The following is a 22,075-nucleotide window of genomic DNA, read 5'->3' as shown; positions in this document are numbered from 1 at the left end:
ATATATGTTATGTTTCAAACTAATTGGCCCAAAAGAGAAGCTTCAAAAGTTGAGCATGCTTTTTTCTTGGTCTGAAAAGTTGAGCATGCTTTGCCTTTGTTATGGTTACATTTGGCGTGTCTTTTACTCAAAGTATGGTTCCTGTTTCTCCATAACTCTTTAGGATGGTGACAATTAATAGACCTCACCTTACTGTCAATTGATTTCTTTAACTTTAATCACTATCAATACTGTGGCCTGCATGAAGTGTGCTTAAGTTTTCAGAAAAGCAGCTGACATGAACTTAGAGAAGTTGGCTAGAATAAATATGCTCCTCACTCTGAACCTGAGTTCGAATTCCTTTTTATCAAAAAAACAAGTTTCTAAAAAAGCAAGTCTATGCCTAAACAGTAAGTTATAAGAAAACCCTTTCAATTTCAGTCCAAATTTCCATACAAAAATCTTGATCACAGCAATTAATTAAAGACTTTAATAAATTGGGATTAATTAGTCTTCATTTCTAGCAGCTAACAAGAGGCTTTGTGACCATGCATGTGCTTAGCGGCTGCCTGGTCCCTACAGCAGCACAATTTCAATACAATAAATATACTGTGCAATAAGATTATTTATATGAAGGGCATGAAATGAATTGGCCAGGTTGGTGGAATCAGTTGAGAGTGTCCTCCCTTTGTCTTTAGCTTTGGGTGGTTCCTCTGTCTTTGGTTGACAATTACAATGACATGCAGACAGGTCCTAATGGAAAGGCAAGGACCACCACAGACTTTTTAATAGTGTTTATTATGGATAGGGTCACATGATTTTTTTGTTTTATAATTTTAGGTCCAAGAGTTGGTTTTCAGCTTCATTTCATTAAGTTTCAGACCCCAAAAGAAATCATTAAGGTAGGTATGGTGATGGCTCTAAATAAAGAAATATTCCAAAATTAGGATTTTATTTGCAAACTCTAAAATAAATTATTTATGATCAGCCTCCTGTTTAATTAGTAGTGGTGTAGAATCATTTTGTAGATTACATTATCTCTAATCACATTTTTGTGTGATCATAGCTGATGATGTCTTGAAAGAGAAGTACTTGAATGCTTATCAAGTCTTTTGTTGTCATGATGATGCATGCTTTTTTTAATCTTGCCTATCCTCATCTATCATCATACTGTGTATGTGAGAAATTCCCTCTCTAGTGTAGTTTAGACTATCGCTTATACTAAAAAAAAAATTTATAAACTTATTCTTTCATAAAACTACTAAAACAATCAAACATTTTAAAAGTTGATGGCAATGGCAAATTTCATTTTCCAAGTTGGGTATGTGGACATAGTGGAAATATTTTCCATGAAGCCAAGATCAACACCACATGGGAATGGATGACACATATCAAACATGACAGGTTGTGCCACCAATATTGCTTCTTCAATATTTTGTCATCCTTTTGACATTTCTATTCATCTTATTCATTGGAAAAAAGGATCTATTAGGTTGTCCTATCTACTGAGGCTGATGTTTAGGACCATTCATCATGGAATAATTTGTATTAAAAAGTTAATTAACAACTAAAAAGAGGATTGTAATGACTTGTTAACTAGTTTAAGACTTATATCACTATAAGATTGTTTGTTTAGTGAGTGAGAGGGAGAGCTTAACCACCCCCCCCATATGCCAAAGCTTTAGGAGAACCTAATTAAAATATCAGACTCTTTAATTTTTCTTTAATTACATTGGCATTGGCAATGGGCTTTTCAACCTTGTTTTGTTTGAGCTGGTGCAACTACTACTAATTAATTAATGAATACCCTCACCCCACGTTGTTTTTTATCTCAACTAGTCTCCGTTGGTTGCAGATGTTTTCAACCCTAGGCTATCTCATCAGTCTTGGCTGGAAAGAATGGCAAGGTCGACATTTTTGGACCATCTGTTTTGATGGTGGTGGCTATAAATAAATATTATTGAAAGCTCATTATTAAGATTTTCACACTAATAATAAATCATAAGTTTAATTAAAAGCGGATACCAACTAAAAGTCACTTTTTTACGTACAAACGCTTGGAGGAGGGGTTCACACAAATATTCATTGGGTGTGTTTGAGAGTTTCGAACTTCTGCTCATATGAGTAGAGATGAAAGCGATCAACCAAGTGAGGCGCAAAACTAAAACCCACTTAAAATTATATTATTTTTAATCGTTGAAAGAAATTTCAAAGTTCAAACACTCCTTCCCATGTAGATACAAACTAGCCACTTGAATTAATTTCTATTTTAAAAACCATAATTTATTCTTCATTATGTCCTCTCACTTTTTTCTATCTCATTTTTTCTATTTCTTTTAAAACATGAACGTTTGGTAACGAGACAAGAACATGTTAGTGTAAGATATGGCCATTTAGGAAGTATTAGTGGGTTTTGGCAGTTGAGTGATTAGATTTAAGATCAAGTATTTTTCAATATTAACAACTCATGTGGGGTAGGATATAATGTGATTATGTTTCCATGTTTGCTATGCTGATTGCATAAACATGTCATTATTAAGATAATGATGGTTTTGGGAGAGAGTATAAACCATGGCCAACATGTTTAGTTCAAACCAATGTAATGAGGTGATTTGATTATTAAGTGCATAATCAAAAGGACATGATTTGAAATAATTTCTCTTGCACTGTCATCTAGGACTCGTGTCAAGACCAGAGCCTGAAAACTTCAACTTAGTTAGGCACATCCCATGTTCTCATTCCACTAGCAGCCCTAAATTCTCAATGAACTTCCTCCTCTTTTTACTTTTGTTTTTTTCTTTTTGGTTTCTTTTTCCCTTCTTGTTGAATTAGTCCATTTCCGAAGTATATTTTTCGTTGAAACGATACTTTTTTCAACTAGCTCTTAATTTAGTGATATTTTCATTCTCAATATTGCATGAGGTCTAGAGTTCGAATCCATCTCCAAGTTACAAGTTCGATTGAAAACATGTATATTTCAGGGTTGGGGCATCCTCCATCATCCAAACCAACCACAAAAAAATCCAACCAGTACACCCTTTCAATTACACTTGGCATTTAGCCCAACCCAGTGCCTTTCCCTTTCCTGTCCTACAAAATTAGTTTAGCCCAACCCATTTCTTAAAACAATGCAAGGAGCTGAAAGCATTATCTGTCAATGGCTACCACAAGGCACACAACCTTACCAACCAAACCTTGATGAAAATCTTGATGTTTGTTGCAATGCAAGCAAGAACCATTTTAATGTACTGATTGAATACATGCAACGAGCAAAGAACCGTTTTACTAAAAACTTGAGTCGGCAATGCAATTAATTGAAGAAGTCATTTTTCTTCAATTAAAATGTTTGGCCAGTTCTGATCAGCCTGTAACTTGACAAACTCAGCCAAAAGCTTTATCTCTTCATCCTGCAAACGGGCTCCAAATGTGCACTGGCCCCTTGGCGTGCACTTCTCACCAAAACCCTGCAAAATCCCACAAGATACACTAATCTTCAATTCAAGTGGGTGCAACATAAAAATATTGATTATGGTTATGGTTATGGTTAGGATGCAAATTTCCAAATTAATTTAGACAAACTTACAGGCATTCTTCCCTTGCCAAAGTAAGTCACACGGTATATCTCCTCTTCGGTGTCAACTCCGTTTCTGTAGAAGAAAATACTTGAATTATTTCCGAAACGGGTCCATATTTATAGAAGGTGAAAACCTGAAACACCTTGTTTGCTTTTTTGCTTTTTTTTGTTTTTGTTTTGTTTGTGTGTGTGTGTGTGTGGTTAAATCATGACCAAGGGACTAGATTAAATTGCACATGAATGGCTGAAAAAAAACATCATCACACAATGTTCTCCATATCAGTTATTCTATTCCATTGCCGAGAATATAAGCCAGTACTTGAAAGGGTCTTTGAAACCATTATGCCTTATTCATCTTCATTTTAGAAGCTAGTTCTTGTTCAAATACATGTTTCTATCAGAACATTTGACTGAGAGAGTACCCGATTACCTCTGTAGATCTCTAGTAAAGAGTGTTGCACCCTGGAAAGAAGAGGAAACAATGGAATAAGAATTAAAAAAAGACTTTGAGGGATGAATGAATATATCAGATTTACAGATAAGTGGAGGCTCACTGGTTGTATAATGTTTCCGCCTGCATCATGACATCCAATGCAAGTTTTACGAAACAATGCAGCTCCTTTTTGAACATCTAAGGTTTGTGCATCTGAGACTGCACCAGAAAAAGAAAGAGATAAAATGTTTTTTTTTTCTTCCAATCACACAAAACAATTAGATAAATTAGAACTTTCTCCAGAGCTGTGTTGCCATTGAATCGTATATGTATTTTGGAAAAGAAAAGACAAACGTAAGCAAAACAATATTCTCAATCATTAAGTAACATGTATTTTATTGTGATTCCTGATGTACAAACAAAATCAAAGAACAAGATTCTATTGTAAATCATTAGTATATGGGACAATGACATGCACAATGTTTTGTCAATTTACCACGAAAATAATTATCTGCCATTAGCATGGAAGTGAGGTAAGCAGCTTAAATAAAGCTTTCTATCAAGGAATAGTTGATCTAACTCTAAAGTAATTTCTTATCAGTCAAGGTGAAAACACCAACATATAAGTGGCTCAAGTAGCCAACTGTTTTCCATATCCATTTGTGATACTTTAGCATTTGAAGCAACCTTAACATTTAATCCATCTAATTATCTTTTTTTTCTTCTTTAAAACAGATTGCAAATGATGTCTGCAAAGTTAGTGGGGATAAGAGCCTTTACTGGTTCAACAAAGACAATCTACAATTACCCAAGTTCCTAATGGCAGCACTGATCAGAAGAAAGTATGAGAACTTATTTAGTTCCAAGGGAGAACTAAACCAACTACAACTACTATTGTTAAGCACAGAACTACATGAGTTCCAGTGATCAACCAGATCATAGACAACAAAAATGTCTATGAACAAAACATCAATGCATTAAAAAATAATGCGGCGGTAGCATTTTCCCACTTTTGTTTCCTCTTCATCCTAACCTTTGGGACAAAGACTTTGCCCATCCCATATACTTTCCAAACCTTGAAAATCCCATAAGTTACTATTGGTAAGTTAGTGAAGAAGTGTAAAATATAAATATGTCCTCTTCCTGTTTAGTGCAGGTAGTGGCAATGTTGAATATTTGAGCAAAAAGGCAGGACTGAGGAGGAATTAAAGTATGTATTGGAGGATAGAGTACACAAGTGTGTGGTTGGTTACCAGGGGTGATGCAGATTGGAGATAAGGCCAGAACTGCAGCAGCCATTAGAGGTGGAGCCAAGCTCTTGAGGAACTTCCATTGTTCTTGCTTTTGAACAATTGGGTTCTGTCCTCCTTGTTTCACTGCACCCTTAAGAGCACACACTCAACTCAACTCAACATATAACATTCAGAAATTTCCAGTTACCAATTCAAGAGAGAGAGAGAGAGAGAGAAAAATATTACCTTTGGGAAGCAACAGGTACCATTAGCGCTATTAGGTATCAGAGATGCAAGCTGCATCTCTCTCTCTCTCTCTCTCTCTCTCTCTAGTGGATGACAAAGTGAAAAATGTGGTTGCAACTTGCAGGCACAAATGCAAAATACCAAAATATATGGCTTCTTTTATTTTTTGGTCGAAAAATATATGGGTTTCTTTTAATTAGAAACTAAGCTACAGTGAGCCTACACGTTACAATTTGTAAGAAAAAGGGTTACACGTTACACCAATATTGGCATCATAGAAAATAAAAATAAAATGCTCAAATTTTGGTATAAATTTCTTAGAAAAAATTTAGTAATTTATTTTTATTTTATTAGTAATTTTATTCTAAAATGATTATCTTTTTGTTTTTCCATAGGTTTTTTTTTGGTTTAATAGTTGTCAAGTCCAATTATTGGAACAGGTTCTAATTAGCCGGATTGTCGTTTTGCGAGTTATATCTCTATCCTATGGACTCTATCTTGTCATCGTCTTCCGTACTATTCGTGGCTTGTTTAGCTTCCTTTTGCTGTCCCCTTTAGCTTCACGAGTCAGCCCTAAATTTCCCAAATTTGATCAAATTTCAACCTGCAATTGCAAAATCCCACCTCTATTCCATTTGAAATTCGTTGTTTAGGGTTTTGATTAGAGTGAAATGACGATGCTTTTGGAGGAGATCGTGCAATCGGTGGAGCTCTGGTTGAAGCTGATAAAAAAGCCCCAGCCTTACGTGGACCCGAACCTCGACCCGGTGCTGCTGGTGCCGGGTATCGCTGGTTCGATTCTGAACGCCGTTGATGACGAGAATGGTACAGAGGAGCGCGTTTGGGTTCGAATTCTCGGAGCCGACTACAAGTTCCGGACCAAGCTGTGGTCTCGTTTCGATCCTTCAACAGGTAAAATTAATGATAAAGTTTGAAAATTTAGGACAAAAAAGTTAGGCGCTTATGTTTGGCTGCCGAGAAATTGAAGTAGAAATAAGGGAAAGAAAAAGAAATTCATGCTATTACAAAAAGCATGAAGTTGCCTGTCATTGATCTTGTATGTGAACCATTGCTTATCTGAGGTGGAGTTATCATTGTTCAATTTCGTTTCTGAAGCTGAACTTGCCTAAATTCAATTTATCTGTGAAGTTGGTTCCACTTTCTGCTATGAAGGGAAGTGTCAAATATTTTCGATATAAAACTATTGTCTTTTTCCATTTATAAATACACGAGGAGAGCAAAAAAGTGAAATTTGAAAGCCAACTCCTGCAATCTGCTGGTTAACTTTGAATAGACTGTCAAATCAATTTATCTATGGCACATATGCCCTTCCTGCAAGGGTGGATGGGAGGGCTTGAAAATGTATCAGCTCTAGCCTGAATTGTTTGGAAAAATTTCTATGACATTGGTCAGTAGTCATTGCATCCTTGCACTCCCTCACATGCATAGAGGAAAAATGATTTTCGATTGGAAGGATATGGATGCATGCTATATGTATGTGCGTATGCTGATGTGAAGCAACAAAAATAATGTTTTCTTCGTGAAACAGGTAAAACGGTGTCTTTAGACCCAAAAGCAAGGATAGTGGTCCCTGAAGGTAGATATGGACTTGAGGCAATTGACGCCTTGGACCCTGACATGGTATGTTGTGCATTCTAACTTTACATTACATAGACGAGAAGGATAATTACTTGTAGAAGCTAACTTTGGCTTTTTTCATGCATGCACTTTATTCTGGTCTTCGTTGTTCTCTCTTCATTGTAATTTATAGTCCAGGCGCACTGTTGAGAGATTTCATAATGGGATTTTTACTCACTTTCTTTTTTAATTTGCGACAGCAAATCAAGGCCCTTTTCTTCCCAAATAAAATCTTGAACCCTTATTATTTTCCACAACTGTTATCCCCCAGATAACCTATCAAAGGATCCTTTAAAGCTGGATTTCTTTCGTTACTAGAAATTGTGTAAGCTGTTTCCTAGGTAATTTATTTGTTATAAGAAAATGGTTCATTAGATGCCAAACTGATATAACTTTTTTTTCCCCTTGAAAAGTTATAATTGGGATGAGGGATTACTTATTTACATGATATATTGTGAAAAATCATAATATTTCTTATTTTATTTATGAAAACGTATTGTCCTGTACAGGTGATTGGACAGGAATGTGTATATTACTTCCATGATATGATTGTTGAATTTACCAAGTGGGGTTTTCAAGAGGGGAAAACACTTTTTGGCTTTGGGTATGACTTCCGGCAAAGCAACAGGTATTTACTTAGGTTTGCTTTATTTGAATGCTACTTAAAAGTCCAAAAGATTGATTTGAAAGTTTATAAATGGTTTTCGCCCTTTTTCCCTTTCTCTAATTTGTATGCTTTATTTGATATTCACCATGGTTGAGGTTGTCAATATTGATTTTTCTTTGTTTTCATTTAGGTTGCAGGAGACATTGGACCGCCTAGCTGAAAAATTAGAGGCAGTATACAATGCTGCTGGAGGAAAAAAGATAAACATTATAACTCATTCTATGGGGGGCCTTCTAGTGAAATGTTTCATGTGTTTGCATACTGATGTAAGGCATTTACTCTGCCTCTTCAGTAATAAGTCTCCTTTATTCTTTTGCTCTGCCCACCCCCTTCCCAGAGTCTTGCATCAACGGCTTATAGCTTTGTAATAATTTTTAAAAAAATCCTTTTTGTGTGTGCTAGAAGGTATATCCTATAATTTAATACCATTTGTTTCACAGGTTTTTGAGAAATATGTGAAGAATTGGATTGCAATTGCAGCGCCATTTCAGGGTAAGTGATCATGTATAATTTATTATCACCCAGGACAAGTATACCAGCTGTTTTACTGAAAATACTGATAACCTGATACAATCTGTTGATTTGAGTTACATATTGATGAAATAAATTTTCATGAAAATTTCAAAATTATCTTCTTAAAAAATTGTTGGAGCATTTTGTTTTTGTTACTTGTTTCTCCTCCTGAGAGTCTAAATGTGTATGATGCTGGTGCAAGGGAAAAGGGTTGATTTGTTGAGTACATTAAGTAGCAAAGAGTATGAGAGGAAAGTGTCTATGAGGATGTGTCATTTTCATAATTAAAATATTCTAGTATATGTATGATGTCAGAAGCAGCTATCTCGTTTTCTGGTGATTTAGATATTTCAAGATTGTAGTCACTTTGAAAGTTAGCAAAATATGACTAGCTGTATGATATGAAAGTTTGCCCACAGGACCATAAGCTGAACTCATCCTTTGGACGCCATATGTGTATATTTTTTAACCGTCTTTTGAAGTATCAACAAAATGGAATCTAAAGTTTAGTTTGAAGTTGACCTCTAATAGCATGTATAAGCTCAGTTGTCTTGTTGGTCATAGTTTCATTACTAAAGCGTCCAATATTTAGGAAAACTTAACCAGAAGTTAATTTTTGTGGCTTTTCATTGTCCTGCAGGTGCACCTGGTTATATCACATCCACCTTTTTAAATGGAATGTCATTTGTGGATGGGTGGGAACAGAACTTTTTTATATCAAAATGGAGCATGCACCAGCTGGTATGAGTCCATTTCTGTGGGCAGTTAACTTCCTAGACCTTAAGCATTTGTTTCTTTGCATCCATATTTTTTCTTACTAGGGTTTGTTTTATTTAATGTTCCAGCTTATTGAATGTCCATCAGTTTATGAGTTGATGGCCTGTCTTGATTTTCACTGGGAACACATTCCACTTCTAGAAATGTGGAGAGAAAGACTTGATGGTGATGGGAACTCTCAAATTATCCTTGAGTCTTACCCCCTGGCAGAGAGTGTAGAAATTTTCAAGGAAGCTCTATCAAGTAATACGGTAAGCACAGCATATGTGTGGCTTATTTTATCATGCACTTGTATGGCTTACTTAAACTGACAGTTCATGTTTTCATAATTTCAGGTCAATTATAATGGGGAGGATCTTCCCCTACCATTTAATATGGAAATCTTGAAATGGGCTAATGAAACACGCAAGATTATATCTCATGCTAAAGTTCCTCCTCAAGTTAAATTCTACAATATATATGGGATCAATCTCGAGACACCTCATAGTGTTTGGTAATACCTCCTATGAATCTTTTGATACAATCTTTCTGCTACTTGCAACTGCTAATTTTAGACAGTTGTAGATCAGAAGCTTCAAGTTATAATAAAATGTTTCCAGATACGAATTTCTTTTAGTATGCCTTAATTTAATATCTAAGTCAAATTCACTACTCTGCAGCTATGGAAATGAGGAAACACCTGTCACAGATCTACGACAGCTACGATATTTCCAGGTTATTATCTTCTAATGTGATATGGTGTTTTTGTATGATCATCAGTTACAAAACCTAACTCGTTTTTGCGTTTAATCAGCCAAAATATGTATGCGTTGATGGTGATGGGACAGTTCCAGCAGAATCAGCTAAGGTTCGTTGACTTGCCTGTGCATAATTTTCACTTATTCACATTTGCTTTAGTGATTGGCGCGAAGTTAGAATATTTTTTTCACCGTCTTTTTACGCGACTTTTTCCAATTCCAGGCAGATGGGCTAAATGCTGCAGCAAGGGTTGGAGTCCCTGGTGAGCATCGGGGAATTCTTTGTGAGCACCATGTATTCCGGATACTCAAGTGCTGGTTAAAGGCAGACCATGACCCTTTCTACAACCCTCTAAACGATTATGTCATTCTACCCACTGCTTTCGAAATGGAGAAGCACAAGGATAAAGGTTTGGAAGTAACATCTCTAAAAGAGGAGTGGGAAATCATCTCCCAAGACCAAGACCATGATCACGACGATAAAGTAGCTGCTGATGAAAGGCCAATGGTAAGCTCCATATCTCTTTCTGATGTGGGAGCTGAGGCCTGTGCAACTGTTACTGTTCACCCTCAGAATGAGGGGAAGCAGCATGTCGAACTTAATGCTCTAAGCGTGTCGGTCGATGCCTGAATATAAGTCAGATGCATCATCAGTGGTATTTCGTGAAAGACAATGCTCATCTGTATATTATAGCCATTGATGTGCTCAAATCCCCCGTGTTAGTAACTTGTAAATAGGAGCTTGTCATGAAAACAGAACTGCATTCTCCAAGGTTGGATATGCAGGTGGCGTTGTATATATAAAAAGATCGTACACCCATTGGTGATGATACAATTGGTTGTTGGAGTGTTGCCAATGCTAAAGATGATCTCGTGAACTCTTGTGGCTTGTATTTTATGAAGTGCTTGAAAAAAAAAAAGAGTATTTTATGTACTTATTAATATAAATGTTACAAGCGGGGTTCATCATGATCTAAAATTAGAGTTCTTACCGGTCCTCCAATCGAGCCTTGATCACCTTAGCCCCCACCACCTTTTTGTGGCGTGTCTACAACCAGGCAGATCATACGGAAGTTTTTGCAAGCTTCTTTGAAGCTGTATGCAATATCCCACACATATAAGTTTTGCAATCTTCTTTTAGGCTAACCTTGATGTTGAGTTGTCACATGATTTTTTTATAGCTAGTTTTGGTCTATTTTGGCGACAAGGTTCATATTCAGGGTGTCTTCGTTTTTCATGAATTGTTAGCTAGTTTTGATCCATTTTCGCGACAATGTTACATGTGCTCCGTTTAGGAGATCATGTTCTCCAATCCTCCGCACGTGTGAATAGCAGCTTGTAAACAGGAGCTTAAAATGAAAATAGAGCTGCATTCCAACTCCAAGGTTTAGATACGCAAAAGTGCGCCTTTGTGCCTTTGTATATAACTTAAACTGTCCCAATTGAGTTTTACTACCAATGTTTTAAGCACATTATGTCATAGTTGATATATCTAACCTACATAAAAAGGGACATCAAAATCATGCAATGTAACAATCGATAGTTAGTTAGTTCATAGTGATTTTGAAATATAATTCTTGGCAAAATGAACACAAAATTAAGCACAAATTTAAACCAAAACTTGCAATAATAATCCTCCTCAAAATTATATGCTAACATGATTATGAACGAGTACTATTGCTCATGATGACACGAGGTGAGAGTACTATTCCGACCTTTCCAGGTGATTTTTAGAGATAAGTTCATTGATGGCAGCTAGTGAATTGGCAAGGGACTTAGCATGACGAAGGTAAGCATCAATGGGTTGAGAGCCTTTTTCATATTCATGAGTTGAAAACGAAGAGCAGATTCACTTGTCATATTGGATTGGGAAAAGTGGCGTTGGAGACACTCCCATAGATCCTAGGCAGAGGTGCAGCCGACGGTGAGAGAGAGAATGGACTCAGAGAGTGTACTGGTAATGTAGCTAACAATGAGTTGGTCTTGTTGGTACCACTGAGCATGGGCGGGATTGGTTTGGGTAAGAGTGGCAGTGGTGGTTGTGGGTGTTGCAGTGGTAGAAGTGGAGGTTTGGGAAAAAGGTTGTTTATGAGTGCCATCAATAAATTTCCAAAGGTCATGACCGACTAAAAAGTGTTTGAGTTGGCGGAGCCAAAGGAGATAGTTGGAGATGGAGTCAGTAAGCTTGATAAAATGAGAAGAGTTGGGGCTAGGAAGGTGGATTCAGATGAAGCCATGAGGTGGACCTAAAAGAGAGGATTGGATCGAATAAGGGAGAGGGTGGAAACCCAAGTTTATGCTGATACTATGTAGAAAATATATTAGAAATTTAGTTATATACCCAATCTTAGACATAGTCTTATAAAGAAACCCTATACTATTTAAAAACTATAAACTCACCCAAAAAAAACCCAAAAATTGACAGCTTTCAATTGTTTCAATTTAATAGCTGTTTTTTAGTTTATTTGTGTGTGTTAAATACCTATATTGCCCTTGTATATATTATGGATTTGAGAGAGAAAAATCAGATCTGCCCAGATCTGCATAGATCTACCAAAAAACTAAATATGCCAAAAAAACCAAATCAGATCTGCCCCGTAACAAGGTGTTCAGAGGAAGCCAGGTTGCTTGTGATTTTCCTGCTTGCAAGGGGCTTGAGACCTTAGTTCGTCATTTCTCCAGCTGTAAAACCTGGGTTCCTGGTGGATGTGCTCACTGCAAGCGCATGTGGCAGCTTCTTGAATTGAATTCTCATATTTGCGATGAGCCTGATTCATGCAAGGTCTCTTTGTGTAGGTAAGCATGAGAAATCCGGTGGGACTTTGGTGTTGCTGCCAGTAATATGGATGCCATGTGCCACTATGATTGAAATGATTTTTGCATATTACTCTCCGTGGTTTCAAGCATTTCAACGAAAAAAAATGGAACAGCAGACCCGTGACAAAAGAGCTTTCTCTGGTGTTGGAGCAAGAGGAGCTTCCAAGCTCAATCTCAGGCCCAACTATATTCTTCATATTTAATCTACAATTTTCAATATTTCACCTTCGATTTCTTGTTCTAAAATTGTGCTTCTATTGATTTTTTTTTCTTCGGATTGTTCAAGAACTCGAACGAACCTTGATCAAATGCTCTTAGCTCTACTCCTCATCTTCAAGCTCTACTCCTCTTCACCACGTCGTCGTCATCGTTGTCGTCATCATTGTCATCGTCGTTGTTTGGTTTGGACTTGAGATTTTTGATCTTTTGCTTCAATTATGTGTTTCTCTTCGGATTTTAGTTGATTTTCGAAATGTATTTTAAGATTTGATTATCGATTTATCTTTTATTACTATTTCAGTTATGGATCTTATTTTTGTTTAACAATGTACTTCTATGACAAAGTATTAACAATGTACTTCTATTACAGAGTAGTATTAACTACGTACTTCTATGACATAATAGTATTAACAATTTGGGCTCAACTTGTTTTGAGTTGGTCTGGTTTGTTCTTTCTTCATAGTTTCTTTGTTGGACATGTATTAGAAATAGCAACCTGACAAGCATTAATCAACATGATAGTAAACTAGCAGTGTTATTACCCTAGACTAGAACATTACGGGGGTAGACATGTATTAGAAATAGAATGTCATATGAAACTAGCAGTGTTATTACCCTAGACTGGAACATTACAGGGGTAGACATGCATTAGAAATAAGATGTCATATGAAACTAGCAGTGTTATTACCCTAGACTAGAACATTACAGGGGGTAGACATGCATTAGAAATAGGATTTCATATGAAACTAGCAGTGTTATTACCATAGACTGGAATATTACAACCATTAATCAACATGACAGTAAACTAGCAATGTTATTACCCTACACTGGAACATTACAAAGGTATACATGCATTAGAAATAGAATGTCATAGGAAACTAGAAGTGTTATTACCCTAGACTGGAACATTACAGGGGTAAACATGCATTAGAAATAGGATGTCATAGGAAAATAGCAGTGTTATTACCCTAGACTGGAACATTGCAACCATTAATCAACATGACAGTAAAGGTGTGGAATATTACAGTCATTAATCAACATGGCACATTAATGAAGCTATGGTTTTCAAGACGTTTTGTTTGTAATGAATTGTTTGGGTTTTTTTATAAAATTGGGCTGGGTTTGTTTTGGGTGCTATTTAAATTTTTTGTGTTGGACTTCTTTTTTAAATTGATCAATGGCAATCATGTAATTTATAGAAACTTAAACACCAATTTCTATGTAGTAAATGAGTTTTGGGTGTGTTTCTAAAGTGCATTCTATGTAGGGTTTTTTTATAATTTCAGTCCATATTTTGGGTATATTAGTGAAGCTCCCAAAATATATTTCTTTGTATTAAACAGATTACACAAAGTCCCTATTTATACTAATACAAGATATCTACTTAAGGTAGGAAATAATATATATATATGAATACGATCCGATTTACAGCAGGAAATCCAATTTACAGCAGAAAAGGCTAGTTGCTAGGAGGAGATTGTGAAGTTGACTACCGTGTGTGATAGGAAAGGTAAGCTTCGGGACCCAGCGGCATACAGCACAAGTCGCAAAAACAGCTCAACATGGCAAAACAACTGTTGATACAAAGAAACCAATATGGAATAAGTATAAACATGATAACATATTAGCCCCTTAATTTACTTGAGAAAAATGTAATTTAAGGGGCTTGAGAATGTTCAATTACCATCTTGTGCAAAATCCATCACCCCTACGATGATGAGACTCTGCAGGTTGCTGTTGTTGCTCGGGGTAGGGAGGTGGTTGTTGGGGGTTTTCAGGACCATCATGTTTCATGGGGTAAGCAACTGGTGGTGCAACAACATATGGACCACCTTGATTGTATTCGTGAACTGCACCGGAAGGTGGTGGTGGTGGATATACCTCTGCAATTTGGTAAACACAAACGTTGATATTTGATCATGAACAAAGTTGAACACAAACGTTGATATATATATATATATATATATATATATAAAATATGTTCATAAACACTTAATTTGTAACAATTTAAAGCATGTCATTTTGTTGGGGACACCAAATAAGTACAAAGCAAGGTTTAATTTGTATGTAGATCAGAAGTGAAAACCCCTCTAATGTTTGAGACTTTGATAGTTGTGTTTGCATATTGCAATATTCAACCTCGTATCTTAGTTTATTAATCTAAGTAACATATTAAATGGGATTAATTAGACAATTAAATCACATAAACAGACATTAACTGGTAATTTACCTGGAGCCTGATGATGATGGTGCTGGTCGTGACTCATGATGAGCAATCTATATAATATATGCTAAAGATTGATACTGTAGGAGACGAAGATAGGAGGAGAGCTTAATTAGATTGTTTTTGATATCCAGATGCTTGCTGGACAGTTGCATGTTTTCAAAGATACTCCCCGCCAGTGTAATAAGGCAGCGCACCAGGTTGCGGCCTTTGTGTCAAAAGTAGGAGGTAACCATGTTTAGAACCAAGTGTGGCCTGAGTGGATTTTTGAGAAGCATGTTGTGGATTTTTGAGAAGCATGTTTGGAACAAGCGTCATGTTTAGAACCAAGTGTGGTCTTAGTGGATTTTTGACTTGAGAAGCATGTTTGGTACAAGTGTGGCCTAGCCTGAGCGGATTTTAGATATTTTTGTCAGTGATGTAAACCTTTCCATTCTCTTTAATAAACCTTTTTTTCGTTTGGGGAAATGAAAAAAGATAGGTGGAGAGCTTATACAAATATTTTGGTTTTCTGGCTAGACTAGTCTTTCTCTTATGAATATTTCGTACTGGGCTGGCAGCCACCAAAACCAGAGGGACGCGTCAATATAGTACACGTGGCATTGGGTATTTTGTGGGAAGTTGATTGGTTGATGATGCTTTCAAAGTCAAAGAAGAAGAAGAAGCTAAGAAATATCTTAATATTTTAATATAAAACAATGTAGCTAATGTAAATTATTTTGGAAAAGGGTTACACTCTTATAAGAGACAAACAAAGAATGCCTCTGCATCGTAGTGAAGACCAACATGGAGCCGTTTGAAATCTGGACACAAAATTTCTCCAAAATGAAAGGTTATGTCAAAATAAATAAAGAATTTATGTAGCGTGAATTTCACTTTACTATCTGAAAGTTTTCTAAAATTTAATTCTTACTACTTCAACTTTTTTTCGTACCTAAAATTTAATTTTCTTACTAATCCATAATCATACATTTGTCACCGTCAAATGTTTTGTTAAACGATGAAGTGACAATTAATGAGTTCATGTGGACTCACAAAATAGTGACACATGAATTGAAAAATTAGCAGAATCAGCAGAATGGCCAATGGTAAGCTCTATATCTGTTTCTGATGTGGGAGCTGAGGCCTGTGCAACTGTTACTGTTCACCCTCAGAATGAGGGGAAGCAGCATGTAATGCTCTAAGCGTGTCGGTCGATGCCTGAATATAAGTCAGATGCATCATCAGTGGCCTTGTATATAACTTAACTGTCCCGGTTGAGTTTTACTACCAATGCTTTAGGCACATTATGTCATAGTTGATATATCTAACCTATTTATAAACGGACATCAAAATCATGCAATGTAACAATCGACTGATAGTTCATAGTGATTTTTAAATATAATTCATGAACACAAAATTAAGCACAAATTTAAACCAAAACTTGCAATAATAATCCTCCTCAAAATTATATGAACGAGTACTATTGCTCATGATGACATGAGGTGAGAGGAAGGGATGGTTTAGGGTTTAGGGTGAGCACCACAAAAGGGGCAAACTCCGACCTCTTTAGGTGATTTTTCAAAGAGGGAGGTGCAGCTGTACTTCCTTTCTCCTTAATAGGTCTGCCACTGCATGCAACACAAGTCGCAAAAGCAGCTACACAAGGCAAAACAACTGTCGATACAAAGAAACCAATATGGAATTAGGTATAAACATGATAACATATTAGCCCTTTATTTTACTTGAGAAAAATGTAATTTAAGGGGTTGACAATGTTCAATTACCATCCTGTGCAAAATCCAGCACCCTTACGATGATGAGACTCTGCAGGCTCGGGGCAGGGAGGTGGTTGTTGGGGGCATTCAGGACCATCATTTTTCATGGGGTAAGCAACTGGTGGTGCAACAACATATGGACCACCATGACTGTTTCCGTGAACTGCACCGGAAGGTGGTGGTGGTGGATATACCTCTGCAATTTGGTAAACACAAACGTTGATATTTGATCATGAACAAAGTAAACAAACTATATATATATATAAGCAGTATATATATATATATATATATATATATGCTAAAGATTGATAGTGTAGGAGATTAAGATAGTATAAGCAATTTGGTAATTTACCTGGAGCCTGGTGATGATGGTGGTGGTCGTGACTCATGATGAGCAGTCTATATAATATACGCTAAAGATTGATACTGTAGGAGATGAAGATAGGAGGAGAGCTTAGATTGTTTTTGATATCCAGATGCTTGCTGGACAGTTGCAGCAGGTAGTTTTCAAAGATACTCCCCTTCAGTGTAATAAGGCAACGCACTAGGTTCCGGTTTTTGTGTCAAAAGTAGGAGATAACCATATGGAACCAAGTCTGGCCTGAGTGAGTTTTTTATAAACCTTTCCCTTCGACTTTAATAAACTTTCTTTCGTTTGGGGAAAAAAATTGATTGGAGGAGAGCTTAAACAAATATTTTGGTTTTCTGGCTAGAGAGTCTTACTCTTATGGATAATTCTACTTTTACAACATTTCTATACCACATTTTCAATATTTCGTACTTGGCTGGCAGCCGCCAGAACCAAAGGGGCGCGTCAATATAGTACACGTGGCATTGGGTATTTTGTGGGAAGTTGATTGGTTGATGATGCTTTCAAAGTCAAAGAAGAAGAAGCTAAGAAATATCTTACTATTATTAACACATATTTTATGTTTGCATTTTTTTTTTAAATTACTTAAACTATTATTTGCTAGATTCAAAGGCCATTGATATATCTAATCTAATTGACAGTTAGTTAGTTCATAGTGATTTTCAAATATATTTCTTGGGAAAAATGAACAGAAAATTAAGCACAAATTTAAAACAAAACTCGCAATAATAATCCTCAAAATTATATGCTAGTATCACATAACAACCAAAATTGGAAAAACATAGAGAGGGAGCCAACGACTCAGAACCTAAGCTTGGTAAAGAACCACCGGTTCTTGCCACTCTTGAACCGGTCCTCCAACCGGGCCTTGATCTCCTTCTTCGCCGCCACCTTCTTGTCGCGTGTCTGCAACGCGTCCACCGTGAGCACCTCCTTCAGGTCGACGTCCAGGTTGTAGCGCGTCGGCATCACGTGCTGGTAGTTCACGAGCTTCACGAAGGCCTTGACCCGGGACTTCTTCGCCGTCTTCTTCGCCGAGTCCTTTCTGATCACCTTGCTCGGGTACTTGGCTATCCCCGCAACCAAACAGTGCCCGTACGGCCTGTCACGTGTCCCTTCCTCGAAGGATTTCACGATCACGGCTTTCCTCCCCGCGTATCGTCCCTGCAGGAGCACCACCGCTTTGTTTGCCTTGAGAAATTTCACCATTTTCGGTTCCTCTTTGGTTTTTCCGAGAAAATGTTGAAAACCCTAAGCAAACTCGGAGGCTGCGGGAAGAGGAAGCGGTTCAGCGAAGGGGTTTTTACTTTATATACTTTTGGTTGTTAGAGGGTGTTGGTTTCACAAATGGGCAATTAAACATGAGAAATTACAAAAAAGCCCAATAGAGCAAACCAGGCCTGGCCTGGCCTAAATAGTAGACAAACCAAGAGCCCAAGACTATCGAATCTACATACATACTTGGCCCAAGTGATTTATCTTTTCAGCTTTGATTTAATTTTTCCATATTGCTTCATTGCTCTATGTTTTTATCATGTATAGATATAATATTCCTATGATTAAGGCTTTCTGAAAATTCAGGAAGATATATTAAATGCGTTAACAATATAGAAAGTGGACGTATTTGCGGACCTAAATAGTATGTCCTTAGCTCATTTGGTGGCCGGTCTTGGATTGGAATTGGAATTGAGTCGAAGGTAGATTTTATGAGTCTCACTCTCCTAGGTGAGATTTGTAAGACATAATATGTTAGAGTGTTGTTCAATTTAATAAGTTCAATTCCAGTACACCAAACAACGCCAAGACTCTTGTCCATTTTAATTGAAATATTTCAATTCAGTTCAACTTATCAAAACATAGTGGGTTTTAAGTGTTGGAAAAGACTGATTAGAGTAGGACTTGGCTTTGAGCCTTGTTTCCTTGTGACCCATGCCTCGACTAGTGACTATTGGTGCACCAAATATCGGCTAAAACACTAATTTCATTGAATTAGAATAATCATGTCCAAGCTAGCCCGTCAAACAAGGCTTCATGAGTTTAATGTTCTTTAATAGGGAGATTAGTCAAAGATGGTTTGCCATGAAGGCCTTAATTTATAATTAAGCTGGTTGAAAAGTCTCTTCAAGCCAATTAAAGTTTCTTGTAGTATGTTTGTTGCATTGCAATGCAGCATTTATAACATGGGACATATTGTCATATATATAAGCTAGTGAAGATTAGACATAAATTGAGTATAATAATTTTATAATTAGGACACTTAGTAACATATGCATGTAGCAAATTTGCATGTATTATTGCAAAACTTTACACAAAAGAGAATCAATCTCACTGTATGGAAGTAAACATAGTGGACAGAAAAAGGGAAGATTATGAAGTTACGACACTTGAAAAGATTAAAAGATTGAGCAGGGCAAGCAGCACAAGTCGCAGAGGCAGCAACAGAACATGGCAGAACAACTGTTGATATACAAAGAAACCAGCATGAAATTAATTAAGTATAAACATGATAAGAAATTAGTTGATTTTATTTAGGAAAAAGTAATTGAAGGGGAGTTCAGAATGTTCATTTACCATCCTGTCCAAAATCCAGCACCCCTACTATGATGAGACTTTGTTGGCTGCTGTTGCTGCGGGGGGTATCCAGGACCATCATGTTTCATGGGGTAAGCAACTGGTGGTGCAACAACATATGGACCACCTTGATTGTATCCGTGAACTACGGGTGGTGGCGCTGGATAGGGTTGAGGAGGCGGATACCCTTGATATGTGCCGGCAGGCGGTGGAGGGTAAGAGGTGGGTGGTGGTGGATATACCTCTGCAATTTGGTGATCACAAATGTTGATATTTGATCATGAACAAAGTAAAGTAGCTAAATGTAAACATCCAAGTTACATATTAAATGGGATTAATTAACCAATGAAATCACATAAACAGACATTAAATATGGTAATTTACCTGGAGCCTGGTGATGATGATGGTGGTAATGACTCATGATGAGCAGGATTGATATTGTAGGAGATGAAGATAGGAGGAGAGCTTAGAGAATTTATTGGTGTTTTTTTTTTTTTTTCTGGCTACATTAGTCTTATAGATATTTCATACTTGGCGGCCCCCAAGCCCAAACAAGTCAATATGAGATCAGTTGTTTGTTTGTTGCCTTTGTATGAGGAATATGAATTATTTATCGCCGCCAATTAAGTACACACATGCATTTTCAATTACCTATCATGTCTCAACACGCGGCATAGGCTTCCTTTTTGTTGGGTATTTTGTAGTTGGTTTTGATGCTTTCAAAGTCAAAGAAGAAGAAGCTTCTGTTGTGTGCTTCATTTCAAGGATGGACCTGACCTGAGGAAGGAAGGAAGGTTGGGAGAAAGGACTGTGTGTTTGCTACTTAATTTGCTTCTAGATGGATGCTTTGCAAAAACATCTGTTAGTTTGAACGAGAGTCTATCTTGACCTTTTGAGTCCTCAATAATATTCCGAGCTAAGAAATATCTTAATATGATTATAACATATTGTTTTGGATACAATTCTATTTATAAATCAAGCAAGAAACTAACTTTAAAATAAAAACAAAAAAAACTTAAACTATTTAGTTACGGTGAATTATTTTGAAAAGAGTTACGCTCTTATAAGAGAAGTTTTTTGATACGGTGAACGAATCACGTCACTCATCTAGTCATATACGCAAAAAGAATGCCTTGCATTATGGTGAGACCAGCATGAAGTCATTTGGAATCAAGGTAATGAGAATTGTTGAGTTCGGATCAACACTTATCCATTTGAATTGCACGATTATTTGCTAGATTCAAAGACTATTGATAATTAAAATTTTCTTCTGGTTAGTCTTGCAAGGGAGAATTTTGACAAATGAACAACGGGCAAGAAGGCAGTTAACTAATGACCCGTCTTGCAATTTTTGCTATTGGTTTTCTGAATTTGTTGTGCATCTTTTGAGAGATTGTCCTAGAGGTAAAGAGGTTTGGAGGGTTGTTTGCTTGCCAAGCAAAGTTTCTGCTCTTTCTAATGCTGAAGTTAAGTATTGGCTCATAGGTAATCTATGTTTATTTTTACTTGCTAGTTTATTTGGAAGTGGAGGAATCAAAATATTTTTGCTTAGCTTGAGGAGTTGCCTAATTGTCCTCTAAAGATTATTCAAGTTTGTTGTGAAGGTGTGGCTTTGTTTCATCAATTGTGTCAATCCTAAATTTATTAAAATGCAGCTTGAGCTTGCTTGGGTGCATCCTAGGATTGGAGCTTTTAAATTAAATGTGGATGGTACTTGTAAGCCTTGTTTTAGGGCTATTGGTGCTGGGGGTGTAATCCGTGATTCCTTGAGAGATTGGGTTGGTGGATTTTCTGTTAACTTGGGGATATGATAGATTTTGGAAGCTGAATTATGGGGGTTGTTTTTTGGTTTGCAGATTGTTGTGGCTCGAGGGATCTCTAATCCTATGATTGAAATGGATTCAGTACTTGTTCTGCATCTCATGAAAAGTCCTGATACTATTGGGGGTCATCCCCTTGCTAGTTTGTTATCTAGTTGCTGGGATTTTAAGAATTAGATCAGTGTTTGTGATCTTCAACATGTCTATCGGGAGCAGAATTGCTTGGCAGAGTATCTTGCTAATGGAAGCTATAATCTGGACATAGATATTTGTTGGTTTGACTCGGTGCCTCTTTGGGCAGGAGAGGCTTTGGTTGATGATCTGATTGGGGTCTCTAGGCCCCGTTTAGTTCGTGTTATGTAAGTTTTGTTTGGGATTTTTTCCTCCTGTGCCATTTATAAAAAAAAAAAGAAAAAAAAAGGGACCATTGATAATTTTTGGTAAAACAAAAGACCATTGATTATTGCTACTTAACATTTAGTAAATTAAGGACAAAGCAAT

The 22,075-nt window shown here is 36.7% G+C and overlaps 5 protein-coding genes across 7 annotated transcripts; 1 reads left to right on the top strand and 4 right to left on the bottom strand.

Annotated features, from left to right (window-relative positions):
- LOC18778196 (cytochrome c6, chloroplastic) lies at positions 2,858-5,595 on the bottom strand. 2 transcript variants are annotated; one of them, XM_020561321.1, is made up of 6 exons: positions 5,465-5,595; positions 5,240-5,369; positions 4,108-4,205; positions 3,984-4,015; positions 3,563-3,626; positions 2,858-3,443 (listed from the first exon to the last, which is right to left on the bottom strand). In XM_020561321.1, the coding sequence occupies exons 1-6, from the start codon at positions 5,519-5,521 to the stop codon at positions 3,303-3,305; spliced, it is 522 nt and encodes a 173-aa protein (XP_020416910.1). In that variant the 5' UTR covers positions 5,522-5,595; the 3' UTR covers positions 2,858-3,302. The 2 variants fall into 2 exon arrangements, with proteins under 2 accessions (XP_020416910.1, XP_007212230.1); XM_007212168.2 differs by having other exon boundaries at positions 5,240-5,362; positions 5,465-5,590.
- LOC18778989 (lecithin-cholesterol acyltransferase-like 4) lies at positions 5,965-10,775 on the top strand. The gene is made up of 11 exons (XM_007213843.2): positions 5,965-6,376; positions 7,014-7,105; positions 7,612-7,730; positions 7,900-8,035; positions 8,210-8,261; positions 8,923-9,023; positions 9,128-9,310; positions 9,395-9,552; positions 9,719-9,773; positions 9,853-9,906; positions 10,020-10,775. Exons 1-11 carry the CDS (start codon positions 6,136-6,138, stop codon positions 10,425-10,427), a joined length of 1,599 nt encoding a protein of 532 aa, XP_007213905.1. The 5' UTR covers positions 5,965-6,135; the 3' UTR covers positions 10,428-10,775.
- On the bottom strand, positions 14,125-17,751 carry LOC109948869 (forkhead box protein B2-like). 2 transcript variants are annotated; one of them, XM_020562642.1, is made up of 3 exons: positions 17,166-17,751; positions 16,823-17,009; positions 14,125-14,406 (listed from the first exon to the last, which is right to left on the bottom strand). In XM_020562642.1, exons 1-3 carry the CDS (start codon positions 17,200-17,202, stop codon positions 14,322-14,324), a joined length of 309 nt encoding a protein of 102 aa, XP_020418231.1. In that variant the 5' UTR covers positions 17,203-17,751; the 3' UTR covers positions 14,125-14,321. The 2 variants fall into 2 exon arrangements, with proteins under 2 accessions (XP_020418231.1, XP_020418230.1); XM_020562641.1 differs by lacking the exons at positions 16,823-17,009; positions 17,166-17,751 and adding exons at positions 14,517-14,715; positions 15,063-15,964.
- On the bottom strand, positions 17,884-18,667 carry LOC18780304 (60S ribosomal protein L27-3). Its single transcript, XM_007213913.2, has one exon. It carries the CDS (start codon positions 18,390-18,392, stop codon positions 17,985-17,987), a length of 408 nt encoding a protein of 135 aa, XP_007213975.1. The 5' UTR covers positions 18,393-18,667; the 3' UTR covers positions 17,884-17,984.
- Positions 19,400-20,464, bottom strand: LOC109948868 (cysteine-rich and transmembrane domain-containing protein B-like). Its single transcript, XM_020562640.1, has 3 exons — positions 20,139-20,464; positions 19,755-19,998; positions 19,400-19,640 (listed from the first exon to the last, which is right to left on the bottom strand). The coding sequence occupies exons 1-3, from the start codon at positions 20,173-20,175 to the stop codon at positions 19,577-19,579; spliced, it is 345 nt and encodes a 114-aa protein (XP_020418229.1). The 5' UTR covers positions 20,176-20,464; the 3' UTR covers positions 19,400-19,576.

Source organism: Prunus persica, chromosome G4, assembly GCF_000346465.2.
Source record: "Prunus persica cultivar Lovell chromosome G4, Prunus_persica_NCBIv2, whole genome shotgun sequence".
NCBI lineage: Eukaryota > Viridiplantae > Streptophyta > Magnoliopsida > Rosales > Rosaceae > Prunus > Prunus persica.
The sequence above is the reverse complement of the archived record's forward strand: the minus strand, read 5'-3'. Positions and strand labels throughout refer to the sequence as shown.